The 18,113-nt window shown below is 38.9% G+C and overlaps 1 protein-coding gene across 5 annotated transcripts in view; it reads right to left on the reverse strand.

The window, feature by feature from the left end:
* The window catches only part of SVEP1 (sushi, von Willebrand factor type A, EGF and pentraxin domain containing 1), a 127,778-nt gene that overhangs the window by 59,472 nt on the left and 50,193 nt on the right, over positions 1-18,113 (reverse strand). For 4 of the 5 annotated variants that reach the window (XM_083815952.1, XM_083815953.1, XM_083815951.1 and 1 more), the window contains 10 exons: positions 17,564-17,743; positions 12,781-12,978; positions 10,244-10,362; positions 8,793-8,922; positions 8,011-8,118; positions 7,660-7,791; positions 5,721-5,915; positions 4,516-4,637; positions 2,218-2,326; positions 129-320 (listed from right to left, as the gene is read on the reverse strand). In XM_083815952.1, the coding sequence (XP_083672078.1) occupies positions 129-320; positions 2,218-2,326; positions 4,516-4,637; positions 5,721-5,915; positions 7,660-7,791; positions 8,011-8,118; positions 8,793-8,922; positions 10,244-10,362; positions 12,781-12,978; positions 17,564-17,743 (1,485 nt within the window). The remainder of the gene's footprint in view (positions 1-128; positions 321-2,217; positions 2,327-4,515; positions 4,638-5,720; positions 5,916-7,659; positions 7,792-8,010; positions 8,119-8,792; positions 8,923-10,243; positions 10,363-12,780; positions 12,979-17,563; positions 17,744-18,113) is intronic. The other variant, XM_083815954.1, reaches the window with a different exon arrangement.

Raw genomic sequence — 18,113 nt, forward strand, 5'->3', positions numbered from 1 at the left:
TCCAGAAAACTGTTGTCTGCATCTCCAGCAGGCTTTGTGAACTGAAGGTAAAGTTTTACTGTATGTATTAGAAATAAGAATTTTAAAAAAGAATGTACAAGAGAAGGAATATATTTTACTTCTCTCACCTGTGATGTTAAATATTAACTTGATTTTGTGGTCAGTCATTGGAACATTCAGTTTCTTATGTCTTTTGACTCGAGTAGGTGCTGCCTTTGCAGAAGCAGAGAGATGCTTGGATAGGTCTTCTTCCTGCACTGTGTCAATGAAATCATCATAGGAATAATCCAGCTGGTTTGCTGCTCCCCAACCAGCAGCCCCTGCCAGAAGAAAATGTAGAAAATAGTGCCTGTCATATTTATACTTATTTCTAAAGTACATCCCCAATAGAATGGGGCCTGTCTGAACCTCTAGACAATGTATGCTATCTTTGCCTTTGCACAAGTGCCTAGTGTACCATGATTCTGATTAAAGAAAAAAGTTTAACTCTTGATACCACAGAGCTCCTGAAATCCATGTATTTAGCCGAAGTCTTATAGAAATTCTGCTATAAAAGAAATTACTGATAAAAACAGCAATTCTCTTCCCCTCAGTCTTTCACAGACCCTCACCTGCAAGCAACATCTTAAACTATTCTTCATTGCTCTCTCTCTTACTGCTCAATTACTGCTAGCATGCCCTTATCACTATGTCTCCACTACCTCTCTTTCTCACAACTGCTGAAAAAGTTGTACCATTGTCTCACTTCTCAGAAAAGGCTTATAGCATCACCCTCTGTGTTCAGTCCCCTGAGACAGGCATTTCCTGTTACACACAATGGTTTAAGTTCACCCTCTGTATAATGTTCTTCATCTACAACATGATTTAAACTATCTTGATCTCTAAGTAATCTGCTTATTCATGACTAGAATTAGAGGTATACAGTCTATTTCATTAACCTAGCTCTTTCTGAAAACACACGAAGGCATAAAAACAGTTTGCCAGTTACCAGGTAAATCATCTAGATTATGCTTAATATGCACTGAAAACTTAGGCAAGTTAAACCTGCAGCTTTGTGACTAATACTACGTGATTACTCAATAACAGATCTTCTAAACTGTTAACTCTTATGACCAGAGGAGAGCTCTGATCTCCAGCCTCCCCAGTGTAGAATCATGAGAAACATCAGAAAAACAGTATCAAGGTTATTCTGAAAAGAGACTGACATGACCAGAAGAGAATAGGACCCTATACCTCATTTCCACGATACTGTTTCCACCAAGTGACTTTACAAATTAGTTCCAGCTGCCAACAACTTTCTCCCTGATGACAACTGCAAATTGAGCCCTGAGTCCCTTGTGTTTGATTACAAACAAATGTCCTCTCAAACTGAGTGAAGCATGTCTAAAAGGTGAGAGTAAGCAGGAAGCTGTACCAGAGTAATCCCACTATGAACTTCTAAAAGAGCCACAGTCCTGTAAAAGACTAACTATTCTGACGTTGATCTGCCAAAATGCCTCATGTTAAGATGATGTAAGCTCACTATCTCCTTTTAGCCTTTCTGCTCTTAATTAGTCCCAAGGGACTCAGAAAAGCCAAGTGCAACATGGACGCTAACCTGTCTGGGATTGGAATGAAAATGACAACTTACTTGGTGTAAAGTGAAGTGGGAGCAATCAGTAGGGCTGCTACAGCTTTCACACCAACATACCTACAGTCATCCTGCAAAACGCTACCCTTGCATATGGGAAGTTATTTCACAGCTAACTTGCAAATTTATGCTTGGCCTGTACACTCTGAGGGCTCTGTGTTGATTGGAACCAGCATCAAGGATGGAAAAGGTCCTTGTTCTCTTAACAATCTCTAGAATCACCTGCTGTGCTTTTTCACTATTTTGGTTTGAAACTGCTGTATGTTTTTAAAAAAGTTGCTTTCTTCCAGGCTAAGCAAGCAAGGTTGTGGCATTCTGCATGTGCATGCGTGTGCATGCTTTTCTTCCTCCCTACCATGAGGCATCTCAGTAAACTTTTCCTTCCCATGTGGAATATATAGAAAGCAGTACTGCAAACAGAGAGCAAACAATTCCATAAGAAAATCTATTGCTTAATTGCTTAATATCTTGAATGCTACAATTATTTTCATTAAATATTCCACACAACACACTGCAGTATTTCAGAACAAAATAAATTATACTGCGTGAAGCCTGGATGGCTAACAATCTATGCAATCGGTAATTACCAATGGCAAATCCATTTTCATAATCGTAATTGTATTCCAAGCAATGTTTCTGTGTCTGCTCTTCCAATCTGCAGTCAACATCATCAACATCATTACAGAACGATGGGACCTTCCAACATAAAGAAGAATAAAGTTAAAAAATAAAATCACATAGCTCATCCCAAACTTAAAGAAACTTTGTTACAATATAAAGCACTGGTCTTGCCCTTTCTCTGACACTACACATCTCCTTTCATGTCTCTTATAATACTGGCAAGGTCTGCTGAAAGAAGTATGTTCTATTGATACAACCAGGAAATAAAAGGTAAACTGGAGGCATACAATTTTTTTTTTTTGTAAAAGGTCTATTTTATATGTGAAATTGTTGGAGTTGATGATCCTTGTGGGTCCCTTCCAACATGGGATACTCTATGATTCTATGATTCTCTATGTCCATGGTGTTAACCACTCTCGCATACGTAATCCCACAATCCAGTAGAAAGTTCAAGGTTGTTTCTTCTTCTCAAAAACGGCATGTGCTCACAGGTTTGAAAACACCTACAGGTTTTCCAGCTAACGTAATTTGTAATTCTGTCAGGTTTACAATAATGCCATCACTTTGTTTCTAGCTTTCAAACTTTATTTCTTCATATCCATCTCTCCTTGCCTGTGGGAAGGTACTCATGTATACCCCCAAGAGATCTCAGAAGACAGAGAAAATCATCTGAGTAGGACAGTCCTTCAAATGGGATATAGAAGTAGTTGCTCAGGAAAACTGATGCAAGCTCTGGATGCCTGTATGTGATTTACTTAATATCCTTTTCTTTCTTCCTGGTCTGGGAAACCAGCAGTTGCATACTGCCCCACAAGTTGAAGGCTGTAACTCAAAAATGATTTCAAAACCTTGGAAAAGCTCATCCTGAAACATACCATAAAGTGAAGAAGCATTTTTGGTTAAGCAAACCATTCACTGGTGAGAAATAAGGCTCTCCATCACAGTGTTGAAGAGTTCTGCTGGTGGGAAGTTAGAGTAATTAAGGCCTACTCTTTCTTATTGCTGAGTTTGCACTGTGATATACCTGGAAACCACAGCACAGAAAATTCTCAATACCAGAAAGGTTTCTGTAGAGTTTCCTCTCTCCATAAAGGCAATGGACACAGAATAAGAACAGATGAATACATTGTTTTTGATAAAATCTCTATTTCTGGCTTTTTCCAGAATGATTTCAAGCAAGCTGGGCTCTAGTATGTGTTTTGGGATTGCTTTTTTTTTTCCCTGTATATTGTTTTCCATTGGAAAGATGGCTCCTGCTGATCTGTCCCCCTTTTTAAAACTTAACAAATTTTTCTACTGGAAGAGAACAAACCTGACGTAAGACAAGAGAGTAACAGATATTCAGATCCAAGTGTATAAGATTATCGGAAGTTTCATTTAAGCTTTGAGCCTTTCGACCAGGGCTACTGACAGGAATTCCAGAGTTGCAGGAGTCTGTCCATTAGCTGGATGTGCTAATAATGCTTTTTAGTTAGTAGTGAAGCTTTTAGCATATGGGCCTTGGCCTGCAAAAAACCTGTAACTGTCCAGTGTTGTCTTCTGGCACAATGCCATCATGCTAGGCCCAGACATCAGCTCCTTAGACCATAGCTCAAAAGCCTGCTGCTTCTGCTTTGCAGCTGAGGACAGACTGGTGGATTAAGAGGGAGAATTGTAACATTGAAGTGGAAAGCAAGAGACACAGCAGAGAAGAAACATGCTATGCTTTCAAATTCACCACTGTGTAGTTTTTACTAATAAGAGTCAGAATTCAGAAACTAAAGTAAACCTGAGCAAATTATTTAAGTCACTACCACTTAAGTGCCTAGACTTGGGCACCAAATGTGGATTCTATCTATCTGTATACATTTATATTCATTTGTATTATCTAGGTTTTACACATATTATGTATAAAATGAGGATATTTTATCATCACTTTCACAAAGAACACTGAGGTTAGGGGACAATTTACTGGTGTTTTCAAAACTGCACATGTTCTCTTTAGAATCCAACTGAAAATCTATTGTGTATGAGGTCCATAAGCTACACAGACACTTCTATAAAGCCTGTCCTAAATAACTTCACATTGAAGACTGAACTGAATTACATTAAAATGGCCGTGCATCCTCTTTATTTTTAAAGGAGACTCTTCTGAAAAAGCACAGATTTCATTTCCAAGTTGCCATTGTATTTTCCATGTTTGAAATTAGTTAGCTGGGAAAAGTAACAAGAAATTGTATTTTTTAATAAAAGTATGTAAAAGGAAGTAGTATTTACTAACCTACCATTTTACCAAGTGCACTCTGGAAGGCATCAGAAAAGCCATTTAGAAGGCTGTTGTCATCACATCGTGTTGCTTTGTAGAGCATCTCAAAGGATTTGAACCCATGATTTGCAAAACGATTTACTGAAAAACGTTGGAGCAAATTTTTTATTGGTCAGCACAATAGTTTCAGAGGACTGGCTAAAACTGGAATATACTAAGCTAAGAAGCATTATCTTCAAATCAGCAACCCAAATTCACAGTATATATACATGAAAGCATGGCTGTTTTCCTAAAATGTATCATACATATCTCAGCCAATGCAGACAAATATGAAAATACGCTAACTACCCCTTGACGGGCATCAAATTTCAACAATAGCTTAACAGGAAAGCTGTAAGATATTAAAGAAAAATGGCATACAGCTATTTCAGCATTTTCTTAATTGAAAAACTTGTGAGCTGTCAAAATCCTAAACTGCACTCTTACTTTCTATAGAGAGAGAAAAAAAATATTGAAAGCACTATTACTAACGCTGCAAGGCTAAATATGAAAAAAGGAGCAAAGCTCCTATGTCCACGTTACGCATCTCAGTTGATAAATAGCTATGAAACATCCATTTGCTCACAGCTGAAACACTGCTATTTGCTGGAACCAGAGAATCCACTCTGGTTGAAGTGGATGCAACGTGATGCCAAGTCTAACTTCATATCTAGATCTCATATATTTATTTTTAGAATGTCACCAACGCTGAGAAAGTCCACAACTAAAGTTTTGTATGTGTTCCTCTCAAAGGAAAGACATAAAAGCTTCTGATTTGGTGGTAAGTATATATGTAATTACAGCATACACTGATTTTACAGATACATTTGCACTGCTAATTTGCAAATACTGTTGAAATTCCTGTTGAAAAGGCGCTGTTAGTGTTTGCAGACAAACTAATGATAAGCCTTGTCTGCTTTGTTATCTTTGTTATCTTGTGCTTTCCAGGATACAAATTGACTAGTTTTATATTTTAGAAATCTTCTGAAGTAATACACTTAGGGACTTCCATGCATTCATTTGCAATACTTGTAACAATTTGGAAGCAGAGAAGATTAGTTATCGTTATACAGCAGTCGTAATTTCTAAAATATTTTCATTTACTTCCTCATTAAACACATTGCTTGATAAGATGCAGATTCATTTCACAAAACACAGGCTAAAAATAATAACAGTTAGACTTACAAGAGCAGTCAGGCCATTCCGGAGAATAAGGTGGCTTCCAGACACCATCCTCATAGGCACAATAGTAGTTTTCATTTGATCCTTCTGAAAAGCTGTAACCCTCTGCACAGCGCAATGTACAATTAACACCTTTTTCATCTGTTGTGCATGTAAAATCGCCATTCATGGGCTCAAAGGAGATTTCACAGGGAGAACCTACAAACAGTACAAAGAAAACAAAGAAAAAAAATACAAAGATGCTTATTGATGAATTTGGTGAATTAAATAAACACATGGGAAAACAGCATTTCCAAAAGTTGCAGTTGAAGCCTGTGAAAGTATTATTCATTACTTCCCAAAAAACCTGGATCAGACTACTGCTAAAGTATTCTCAGACTCTGCCATTGAATTTGAAACCAGAAATGTGAAAAATTAAAAAAGAAAAAAAAATTGTGATACGTATGAGAAATTAAAAAAAAAGCACCTCCATAATGCAAGACTCACTCATCTGTACTTCTTCTCATTTGCACGCTCAAGTACACACCTACTAAAGTAATAAAAAAAATCTAAATTTTTACATGAACTGTCATATAATGAATTATAGTAAACTGTATTGCACCCTGAATTCTAAAACTAAGCACTGTCCATTCTCCACTGTTGCAACAACACGCAGACTTGTCAAAATCATCTCAGGATTGACTGACTACAAAACCTGTCATGGTTTTGGCTGGGACAGAGTTATTTTCTTCACAAAGGTTCACGTGATGCTGTGGTTTGGATGTTTGATGAAAATACTGGTGATAACACACTGATGTTTAGTTGTTGCAGAGCAGTGCTTACACAGAGCCAAGGCCTTTCCAGCTCCTCGTGCTGTACCACCAGGAGGAGGCTGGGGGTGCACAAGGAGCTGGGAGGGGACACAGCTAGGATACTTCCTGCACTTTTACATTTCCAATACGTTCCCCCATCCCACCTGGGGAGAGTGAGCAAGTGGCTGAGTGGCATTTAGCTGCCCACTGGGTTAAACCAAACCAAATCTCAGTTCTAATCTATGTTCAGGCCAAATGTGAATGAGATTGTGAACATCTGAAAACATTATGTTACGAGCACAGAGACCACAAAAAGTCTGGGTTGGTGCAGACTTGAAATAATACCAGTTCTACAAACTGGCTTGTCCTTGCTAAGATTTACAAAAGCAAATCAGCAAGTAGCACGACAATTTGAAATTACCTTTTGTAAAGCTATAACCAAGAGTCCAGTCTGCATGATTTTGGATACTCTCTTCACTACCATTTGTTTATACAGATGTTCAACTGAGACATAAGCACCAGAGGGTAGAGATAGAGTACAATTTTCATTCTTTATCTGTCAAATTACTGATGTGTTCTAAGAAAGTAAACTGTGGGGAAAAGGTGTCTGTGCAAGCAACACAAACGCATAAGTATATGCATAGATGAAGACAGTTTCTAAAACCTAAAGTATGTTCTCGTATCTGCTACAGTATTTGTAGGTGACTAGAAAAATATTTCCATATTTTTTTCCTTTTTAAGTACAGATTTCAAGTTAGGCTTCAGTAACACCTATTAATTCATTTCACACTATATTTGTCACTGAGAAAAAAATGGATCCATTACCAGAAGTTTTCCTGCTTTAATTAATATTAATTTAATCGCTTTTACACCTAATTTGAATTTATAGGGCCAAATTCACTGCTGTGCTGCTTAGGTAATTTATTCACTGGTACTGATATCCTGACCGCCTTCAAGTTACTCCCACAGAAACTAGGAATACCTAAAAGAAAACTGGAGACTGAATGAAGAAGTGGAGTTGACTTGCATTGTTTATGATATTCAGTTACAACAAAGCCATACACTTTTGCTGGTCTGAGAATACTAAGCTGTAGTACCACATCATGACTAATGTGTTAATGAACTGTGCCAGCAGACAGAAGACAACAAACCTTTGATGACAATGTGAATCTCACATGTCCTGTTATTGCCAGAGGAATCCACGGCTGTGTACTGAACTGCTGTCTCTCCTTTTGGAAAGAGATCTCCAGGTGCGTGACTCCTAGCAATAGTCAGTGGAGCACCTAGAAGAGTTAAAAGACAACTTAGAACATCCGTGAGCCAAACATGGTTGCTCACACTAAACCTCAGCAAATGGAGAAAGAAATGGTAGGTCTTCTCTTCCAAATGATGTGCTCTTAAAAATAAATAATAATAATAAAATCATAAACTCAAAGAGTGAGCAGATTGAAACTCTCTACAATTTCACGGTTGTGTGCACGTTTTGGGGTGCACTGTCTCACCTGAATTGTCTGAAAATTGTGGTTCTTCCCATGTTGCTGGGTACTCCTTCTCTACTGCCTGTATGGGTGGTGGAGATCTGCATCTGTCAATTACAGGAGGTTCTGCATCTACAGAATTTGAAGGGATGGCATGACATTAGCTCACTGAACTGCAGCCACACTCAAGTGAAATGTATAATCAGAAGAAGTCATGTAAAAAGCAGTTTTAAGTTTGCATCAGAAGATACAATAAAGTTAGGTGTGCACCTGTGAGTAACTGCTATATCTCATAGACACTAAGGAAATGGCACAAAAGTAATATAATACAATTTCTTTGGCTGAAGTCATGGTTTCTGCATTCTGTTTGCTTTCTACACAGCAAACTTTGTTTAATAGGACTGCAGAATAACAAAACTGTCTGGCAAAAATACTTGAACAATGATTTGCATCAGCAACATGCAGGAACCTTGGAAATTCTTGCAGTCTTTCAAGAAGAAAAAAAAAAGACGTGTATGATAAAGGCAGTAAGCAGCAACACAAAAAAAGCATTTCATCTATAAGGAGTAATCTTAACATTCACATGAACAACAGAACAAACAACCCAAACTGAACATGTGGGAGCAATGACTGCACACTATGTGAGCTCTGGCCCAAGATCAGCAACGCATTTATGGAGATGGCATTATTTCTGGATTTATCCATGCACACAGAAAGGCCGTGCTGATCCACTGTCTCTTCCTGCACAAAATAAAAAGGTTTCAACTGTGACAGACTCTTCCCCAATGATTCTTAACAGCACTTACCAATAACCTTGACACTGAATGTACAGCTTGCCTCATTGCCTGACTTATCAACTGCTGTGTAAGTAATGGCAACTTCGCCAATCGGGAGAAGATACGGTGGTATGAAAGCTGGAGTAACGTGCACTGAGACCTTTTATAGGAAGACACTTGTTATTTAAAAAAAAACAAAAAAAAACAGGCCAGTATTCATAACACTCATATGCTTCAAGAAATGGGCACAAAATAGTATCCTTTAATGTTAACCCTGCTCATACTTAAAGCTAATAGCCTCTTCAAGTAATGAGAGTGGACTTTGCAAGAGAGTGCCTTTCTTCCCTTCTCAAAACTACCTTCCTTACAGCAACTGGGATTTACTAAGTCAGGATTTGGAACCTGATCTGCTGAAGTTTACAGCACTGTGGATTAAAACAATCTGAGACAGGCTCCTGTCTGCCTCCTCATGCTGCACACAAACTGTGCCAGCTCAGAACCTGCTTTGTCTGCAGTTCACGTCTCCAGCCGCAAGGGCAGCAGACCTGGGAGACGTGTGGGGCAGACGGTTGTGTGCCGTGAGTACTTGCAGATCCAGCTTTAATCTACATATTTGTATGAGTTAATAGCCCACAGATGCTTCAATACATTCTAGTACTGCAAAAGAATCCTGCATTTGGAGTGAATGGCACCTACTTGCTGACTACAGCTCTTTCATATAGGTTAAAACAGCTCAGTGAATGACTCTGGGACCGCACAGCTACATTATCTGATCATGGCTGTGCTGCAGCAAAACCTGTGTGAACTTAAACCTCTTTTACTGGGATTGCTCAGTTTCCAAATGCAAAAATCTCCTGTGTTTGCAGCAAATTCAGAGCATACGTACATATAGCCACTCTTCCTCTGCTGACTCATGATAATGCATTCAGTTGCTGTAACTTGATCATGTCTGAGCCTGTAGGGAATGTTACTCTTTATGAAACAGCTCTGGAGCAAATTTTCCGTAACTCCATTCACAGACCTCTGATACCCATAGTAGCCAAAGGCCTGTGTCTGAACCTTGCATAGGATAAGAAAATGCGATTTTTTTTTCTTACTTGGGAAGCTGAAATGCATTTTTACTTATCACAGTATGCTCTTGTTAGCCTTTTAGATTAATGAACTGGTTTACTTCCTTTTGAGAAGCATTTACTAAACTCCTTCACATTCTAAGAGCTAATTTTTAAAGCAGCTGTCTCCATTTTATAAACAAGGGCACATTCTTCCTTTTGACCACATAAATCAACCACGCAGAGTGTCCTGTGACTACATAATCCTAAACGGGACAGAAAATGCTGAATTCTCAATATACAAGGTTTTCAGCAGATTTCTCTTCTACTCCTGCTTGTCAGAAGAAAGAAATTCTAGTGGTTCAGAAAATTACTTTGAAATAACTAGCTAAAAAAGAATGCACCCAGTCAAATGTAAAGGTTTTAACTTGCCTCATCTCCAGAGTTGTCCTCTGCTATTGGAATCTGCCAGCTGATATTAGCAGAGTTCTGATGTTCCAGGGTCTCAGTCTCAATGTTTTCTGGACAGCGGATCCGAGGAGCTTCAATATCTGACCCAGAAGACAAATATTTTATATGTGGTATTATAGAAATAAAATCTATGTAATTGTTAGACTTCAAGTTTTTTGTAACTACTGCTTTTTTGTGTTGCCTGGAATATTTACACATGTTTTTGCAAAGGTACTGTCTCTGCCTCTTTTTAATTCTTTCTTACTGGCTCATATATAAACAGTAAATTCTACACGAGAAGTGACCGTTTTGTTTTATTTTTGAACATCACCTAACAAAATGAGATTCTGGTTTCCGCATGCAACCATAAAACAAAGCATAAATAAGACAGAATTAATTGTTTTATTATTCATCTATTCATTACACACATCTACTCATTAAGAAGGAATGGTTTCTCTATCCTTTCACTGCACACACACGACACATACAGATGTAAACACTTGTTTCTGATCATCAGTGACATAAAGAAAATTATTTCTGACATGACATGTGCCATGAGCAAGACAGTAGTCACTCTCAAATGCCCTGTAACATGGTGTGGAACTGAATTGAAAGAAGCACTGACAAGATTTCTGTCAACAGTTACTGGAAATGTTCTTTAATAAATGGTTGCTACAAGGTACTACGTAGGACTAATGGGCTCTTCTTGTGACATATGTGACAATGCTGAATGATTTCAAAGTAGTGGTGGTACAATACGGGTAATATCACCACCAACATTTAAGCTTTAAAGTTTCTCCGACAAAGTATTTCTTCATCTCCCTGGCACAGGGCCTCTCAAAACATTTGTGGTCAAGTTATTTTATTGCTGTAGTATTGTTTGATAAATGGTCTCGAGACTCATGAGACAAGGACAGCATTCAGCTCTGAACTCATCCATGCCCAGGAGGCTTTAAAACAACTCAGGACTGATACCACTTACATTTTTATTACTACATAGTTCCAGTAAAGACATAAGTCAGACAATTAAACCCCTGTAATTAAGAGTGCAAAGCAATAAATACAAGTGGTTTTGCCTTCCTCTGAACTCATTCTGATGAAAATTTTAGTAGAAGTGAACTCTTTTAATAACTACCAGTTATAATTCACACTCCCCTGACCACAGCCTTCAGGCTGGAGCAAATTCCATTTAAAAGTGAAATTTTGTAGAAAGGCTAATAAATAAGTCAGAAAGAAAATGGCTGTTATGAACTGGGAAAATATTTTGGCAGCAAAATAGAGAGAGACAATAATAAGAATGAAAGCAACTGAGAGGCCACTGCTCATTTTTACTAGAGAAGAATAACTTTCGGAGATTCTTGGTGCCTCTTACTTTAGGGTTTTATGCACTGGTAATATCTAAAAGCTTGAACCCAAGCCATGCTGCTTTATCTTGATCCAAACACTTCAGCTCGTAGCCCTGTGCTGGGATCCCATCAAATATTAAAAACTGTGGTTTGGCACAGGTTTACACAAAGATTCAGAAAAACAATGTGGTACATCACAGAGTGGGAAATGATATGTTTAAAGGGAAGGATAAAATCTCCTTGGCCACTACAGAGGAAAAAGTTCCCACCTCAGTTTCTGTAGTGACTTGGCAAGATGACTGCCATAACTGTTTTCTGTACTGTTCTTTCATGCAGTGGCTGGTGAAGGCCCCTGCTTGGGGTGGAAGCATTAGCTCTACGAGCACAGTGGTTCACGAAGAGGTGAATAGCCTATTTCCAGACAAATTACACTTTCACTTGTGTCCTCCTGTAATCCAAAGCCAAATTCCTTCCAACTCAGTGCGCATGCATGTAAGAGAATAAATAACCTTACAATGCTAGAATTAGGTAAACGTGGCAGGACCCTTCAAATGCATGCAACGATTTCCTGCTCCTCTATAGACTCTGCGCACTTCTTTCCGTCAGTTTTGGCACTGACTCTTGTGTGCTATTACCGAGGACACGTCTACAGCTGTAGTCAGGTCAGAGCCAACTGAAAAGAAGCATCCTTCCACACCCTGTGTATCAGCCAGGCCTTACACAGCCAGTACAGGTCTGCTCAGACTACAGCGCTTACGTAAGTCTGTGCTAAACCACTGGTAGCATTACTGTTACTGCTGTTTTAATAGGACTGTGGGTTCCACTTTGACTACCTTTAAGCTAAGATCTTTCACTTTTACTTTGAAATTTCAAATTTATCTTCACATCAGGCCTTTTAGCAGGCAGTGTCCCAACACCTCATGACTTCTCATCCAAGGAGTGACAGCCAACAGTGAACACTTTTAAGGATGCACTTAAGCACACTTCAAATTCCACATTAGTATTACTAACTACAAGTAAATTTGAGAACCAAGCTATAATGGTACGGACAATGCTTCTTACACACTGCTTGAATCACGCTTTCCCCAGTTCAAATCTGTCTTTTCTCAGCAATTTCTGTTTCCCTTCAGTTCTGCACATGTGTACACAGAAGTATTTTGTGCTGTTCTCTACCTTTACAATGAGCCTCCTGGATGTTTGCACTCCATCTCCCAAATGAAATGCACCTTAGTTCTTCTCTAGCTCCAGACAAGAGGAATCCTTGGGGACATCTCAGTTGGCACACAGTCCCAGAAACAGCTGGTTCCAGCCCACATCTTGGAGGGAAAACTGTTATTCCTGCTGGTTTCTGGAAGGTGGGGCAACGCATTTCTACAAGAGACCAGTAAGACATATCTTTTAACTGACATATGTAAAAAAGTACATTCCAACAAATCTGCAAATAAAGTCATATGGCAACTCAGAGGGAACACAAAACGTACAGACCTTTAATTCAAGAGTCTGCATGCATTGTGAGTGTATAAAACGGTAGAAACTACTCAAATTCTGTATTCCAGTGCTGTCTGAAGTAAACAGCATCCAAGACGTCAGGTCCTGTTAGAGCAGGTCCAGAGGAGGACCACGAAGACAATCAGAGGGCTGGAGAACCTCTCCTGTGAAGCCAGGCTGAGAAAACTGGGCTCCAGCCTGGAGAAGAGAAGGCTCTGGGAGACCTTAGAGAGGCCTTCCAGTGCCTAAAGGGGGCCTACAGGAGGGCTGGGGAGGGACTCTTTGTCAGGGGGTGTAGGGATAGGACAAGAGGGAATGGCTTTCAACTAAAAGAGAAGAGATTTAGATAAGAAATAAGGAAGGAATGCTTCACGATAAGGGTGGCAAGACACTGGGACAGGTTACCCCGAGAAGCTGTGGATGCCCCATCCCTGGAAGCGTTCAAGGCCAGGCTGGATGGGGCTTTGGGCAGCCTGATCTAGAAATGTCCCTGCCCATGGCAGGAGGGTTGGATGAGGTGAGGTTTAAGGTTCCTTCCAACCTAAACCATGATATGATTCTGTGATTCTATGATTTTCCTACTTACGCTTTTCAGTGAGACAGAAATGTATTCTTCATGTGGCTCCACTATATTTTGCTCTCCCTCCCCCCAGCCACCTTTTTTTTTTTTAAACAACTTCACCTTTCATGATTACTTTGAAGTTGCATTCCCTTGCTTCCTATGGAAAACAGCTCTTCCGAGCAATGGTCTTGCATTTGTTGCCTTCTTGTAAAGCTTTTACATTATCTTATGAAATAAGAATGAGAGACAGAAAAGGACACTGTGCCATGAGCTCACCTGAGATCAGAGATATGGCATGTGATTTTGCCTACTGTATTCCAAACTGAGTCAAACTAGGCTTGGTCTTGACTGTGTTCAAACCCAGATGCAAAGACTGAGGGTGACAATAAAGGGCAGCCGATCATCCCTCCAATGTTAAGATGGGATGATGATTTTTTTGAGGCTTAAAATTGAGGTTTTGAACTGTTTCGTAACTAGAATTTAATACGAATTCTGAAGAATATTTGCATTGAAGTGTAAGCTTCCAAACAATACAACGTATGTAAACATGTCCAGTTCTCACAACCTTGTTCAATTTTGAGCTGTTGTTTTTACCATGTGAGACAAGGAATGTTATTTTTACTTCAGACATGCAGTCATTAACAAACTGGACAAAAGGGTTTATCACATTAATTCAGATAAGCAGACTTTCAGTAGTGTTTCTTCCAACAGGTGATGAACAAACACACAAGAAAAATGCTTCATTGACTATAGCAAATGAGAAGAACTGTAACTCTTTAGCTAGTTGGTGAAGAAAACAGAAAAATCTCTACACAAAGGCACACACAAAGAACAACACAGATACAGAAGGCAAAGCTCTGTTCATCTCTTAGCGATGGTTTAATGACACAGAAGTGATTCAATACAAAACAGTACATATCCCTTTTCTTTCCCAAAAAAAGGGTATATATTCTCCCAAAATACGCAGCAGTCACTGAAAACTGGTTCTTCTGCATGAAACAAATCTTAAATACTCTAAGCATTTTAAGTATTTCCTGTCCTCTAAACTCGCAATACTGAAAATGTGTCTAAGTCTAAGCAATTAATAACTGCAACAGGCTGCAGCTTCAGAACAGATACTTAAACAGGCTGCAAAGATCGTAAATGTTAACACATTCACTGCAGGTAGATGCTGTTGGCTGTGAAATGCAGAACAACTCCATCAGAAAAAAAAAATCTAACCTTTGGTTGGTCACCATGGAAGGATACTGACAAACAGAAGAAAGATCACGAACTGGAAAAAAACAACGCTTGAAAGGACAAGCTAAAAGCATTAAGATGTACAATACTCAGGGAAGAAGTAGAAGAAAGGCCGTGAAAGGTGTAGGTATAAGAAAAAGAAATCTACAACTCTTGGCTAAGTGGAAACAGTCCTCCTGATAAAGATGCTTCCAAGTATACTAGCAAGATCCTAGCAGAGCAGAATCTTGAAACATCAGACGAAGTTTCAGGATAACCTTCGGCATATCTAGCCGCAGGAAAAAAAAAAAAAAAAAAGTTGTATTATTGTTGTTTGGCTTTTTTATTTGTGCTCAGTTACACAGTTTGATAAAGCTGACGAGGAAGACCGGACTCTGTGAGGAACAGAGTGATAGTAAGTTTCAGGGTCAATTCCAACCTGGGCTGGTGTATGATTCTAAGAGGAACTTCAATACCGCAACTAAAAACAGACTACCAAGCAAATCATGCTTCCTTCCTTCAACTCCTTTACAAACACATTTCAGGGAATGAATCAGCCAACTGCTATTAGGCTTGTGGAGTACTAAATCTTTTAACACTAGATGGCATCAACACCCTGGATGCCATCAGGATTTTTACCTTTCTTCATGAACACTTGAACAAAGCAAGAACAGTATCTTGCAAAGTTTATTAATTTTGACGTGCTCGATTTTAGTCCTTCATCATTGGGTGAAGAAACACAAGAACATGACTGAGGAAATTTATTTTTTTTATTGGACAGAAGATAAAGCCTTTCTTTTTAGCAAGTATTTTGTTTTTAAGCAGTCTGTAATGTAATGTAACCTGCACAAAGTTAGCTAATTACAAACAGCATGAAAAAAAAATGATTTAAAAATACATGTAAATAGCCAAAGTCGCATTAACTTCCACTCTCTTGGAAAAAGACGCGTATGACAACATACTCACAGAAGTGCATGTAAACAATAGAGATTATGTTATGACACTGTGGCAATTATGTTTACAGATGGTTGTAGTACAATCTTACAGAGCTAACTTTTAAATATGGTAAACTTTGCATTGATGTCCACTCAAACTGGAAAGCACTCAGAAAAACAGCTACAAGTGTACCCTGAGATCCAAGAAATCTGTTCCAAGGCAGGAGACTGAACCTAATCCCACTTCATTTTATCAACAGAAGGGTTGGAAATAGATAAATTATTAACTACATATGCATAAATACATAAGGATTTTTGTTCTCTTTCATCTAGCAGATGACAAACAATAGTTAGAAACTGTTCAGATTAAAAATAAATAGGGAACACTTCTATGATAATGATGGACATTCTGAAAATGAGTATGAAGGATACATTTTGATGGGGACATGCTATTAAGAGTCCTCTGGTTTGCATCTTTCTCTGAATGAAACTCCACACACCACTACTGAGCAGAAATCTCAGGAAGCCTGATGGCAGAGGCTGTTTCTAGCTCATGTTTCTCTCTGGGACAACCAAAGCTAACTTTTACACTGGATTTTCAGATTCAGCAAAAATAAGCCATTGCCAAGGGTAATCTGGGCATGGAAGTAAAATTGCATGGTGTGAAGAAATCTGATACAGGGTAGAGATGGATTTTAATAATCAAAAGCTAAGCTAGGAAGGATGAGTTCAACTGATGAATATAGTTAATCTTCCAATTATAATCTTCCAACAGGATTTCAGGGTCCCTTCCTTTTGAAGTTAATTGAAGTTTTTACACTGGCTTCAACAGAAGAGAGATTAGGATCTCTTAACGAACTCTCCTGATAAATTAATACTTTTTGATTTTAGAACACGTATCTACAGTTAGAAATTTATTCTTGTCTCAAGCAATGTCCACATCTTTAAGCCTGCGGTTCAAAAATAGTCACAGGTTCAACCCAAATTACCCTACCATCATTACCTTAACTGGACCCAGGTGACATGTACTTCAATCGAGCTTTAGTCAGCACCAGATCAGCTTCTGAAATACCGGACTTTTAAGCTTGTGCTGTTTTTCTTGCAGTCTGACCTCAGAAGTGTTTCAGCTGCTATTTCTTCCTCTTATGCTTCTAAGAGAATTCAGTTCATGCCAGTAGTCTTAAATGGGTACTTCTGAAATCTACAATCCTTTATTTCTCCGTATAATTGGAAGCGTCTGGAACAGCAATATATGCCTACTTACCGCTGCACATTTGGTGTGACCTCTGAATCCTGCCTTAGTGTTTTGGTCCCTAATACTTCTCAACTTACTTCCTGCTGGGAGTTCAGCAGAAGTGTCAACAGCCACAACTCTGCTTGGCACTCACAATGCCTGGTTAACACACCCGAATCTTTAGCTTTAAGAGGGTAACTCAAACCTGTTTGTTCACAGTTAATCTGTGGTGTAAGTCTACAAGACGTGTGTTTCTTATAACTTATCACATCACAGCGACTCACCAGATTCAACAACCTTTTGGCTATTGGTTGTGCTGGATTTTAATCTGCCTGCTTACTGCATTTACAAATGGTTTCGCCCCTCCCAAACTTTAAAATCTGTATGAAACCTCCATAAACAAATTCTCACTCTCACCTTGGCTTCATCAGCTATTGAAATTGTTAGAGTTTCTCACTCATGACAGCACGTCAGGAAAGGCTGTGCTCTGACATGAATAGAGTGCAACCAGATACCTACCCACACACTTTGGCTCCTTTGAATCCCACTGTGAGGTTCCCAGGCAGGTGAGTTTGGCACTTCCTTCTATTTCATAGCCTTCATTGCAGGTCAATAAACATACTGTCTTATAGGAGACATCAGCTGTTGAGCAATTAATTTGACCATTTTCAGGAGCCCAAAGTTTGGGACATGTCCGAACTGCAAAGGGAAAAATAAAATTCATTCTGCAGCACTGAGAACCTGGGGAGTAACTCTAGTCTTAAGGTTTTCAGGGATAGGAAAGGTACTGTTTTGTACACTAGTTACAGAAGTTGGAACAGAGTTAGGGAATAGGATAGGGCTGGAAGAGGGCTAATTTTTTCAAAGGATTGATGCCTACCTTTTCTGGAGAGAGAGCCTTATGTAACATGTATGAGGTTAGGCACACAATTCTACACTGTCCTAAATTCTGATATGTTAGCAAATCAGTTATCCTATGAGAAGTTCCCAGCCTTTGGAGACATTTGGCACCAGGTAACCTCTGCTAGTAAAGTCTGTCAGCCTTCAGGATTGTATACAAATGCAATCC

This window comes from Anser anser (assembly GCF_964211835.1).
Source record: "Anser anser genome assembly, chromosome: Z".
In the NCBI taxonomy this organism is placed as follows: Eukaryota; Metazoa; Chordata; class Aves; order Anseriformes; family Anatidae; genus Anser; species Anser anser.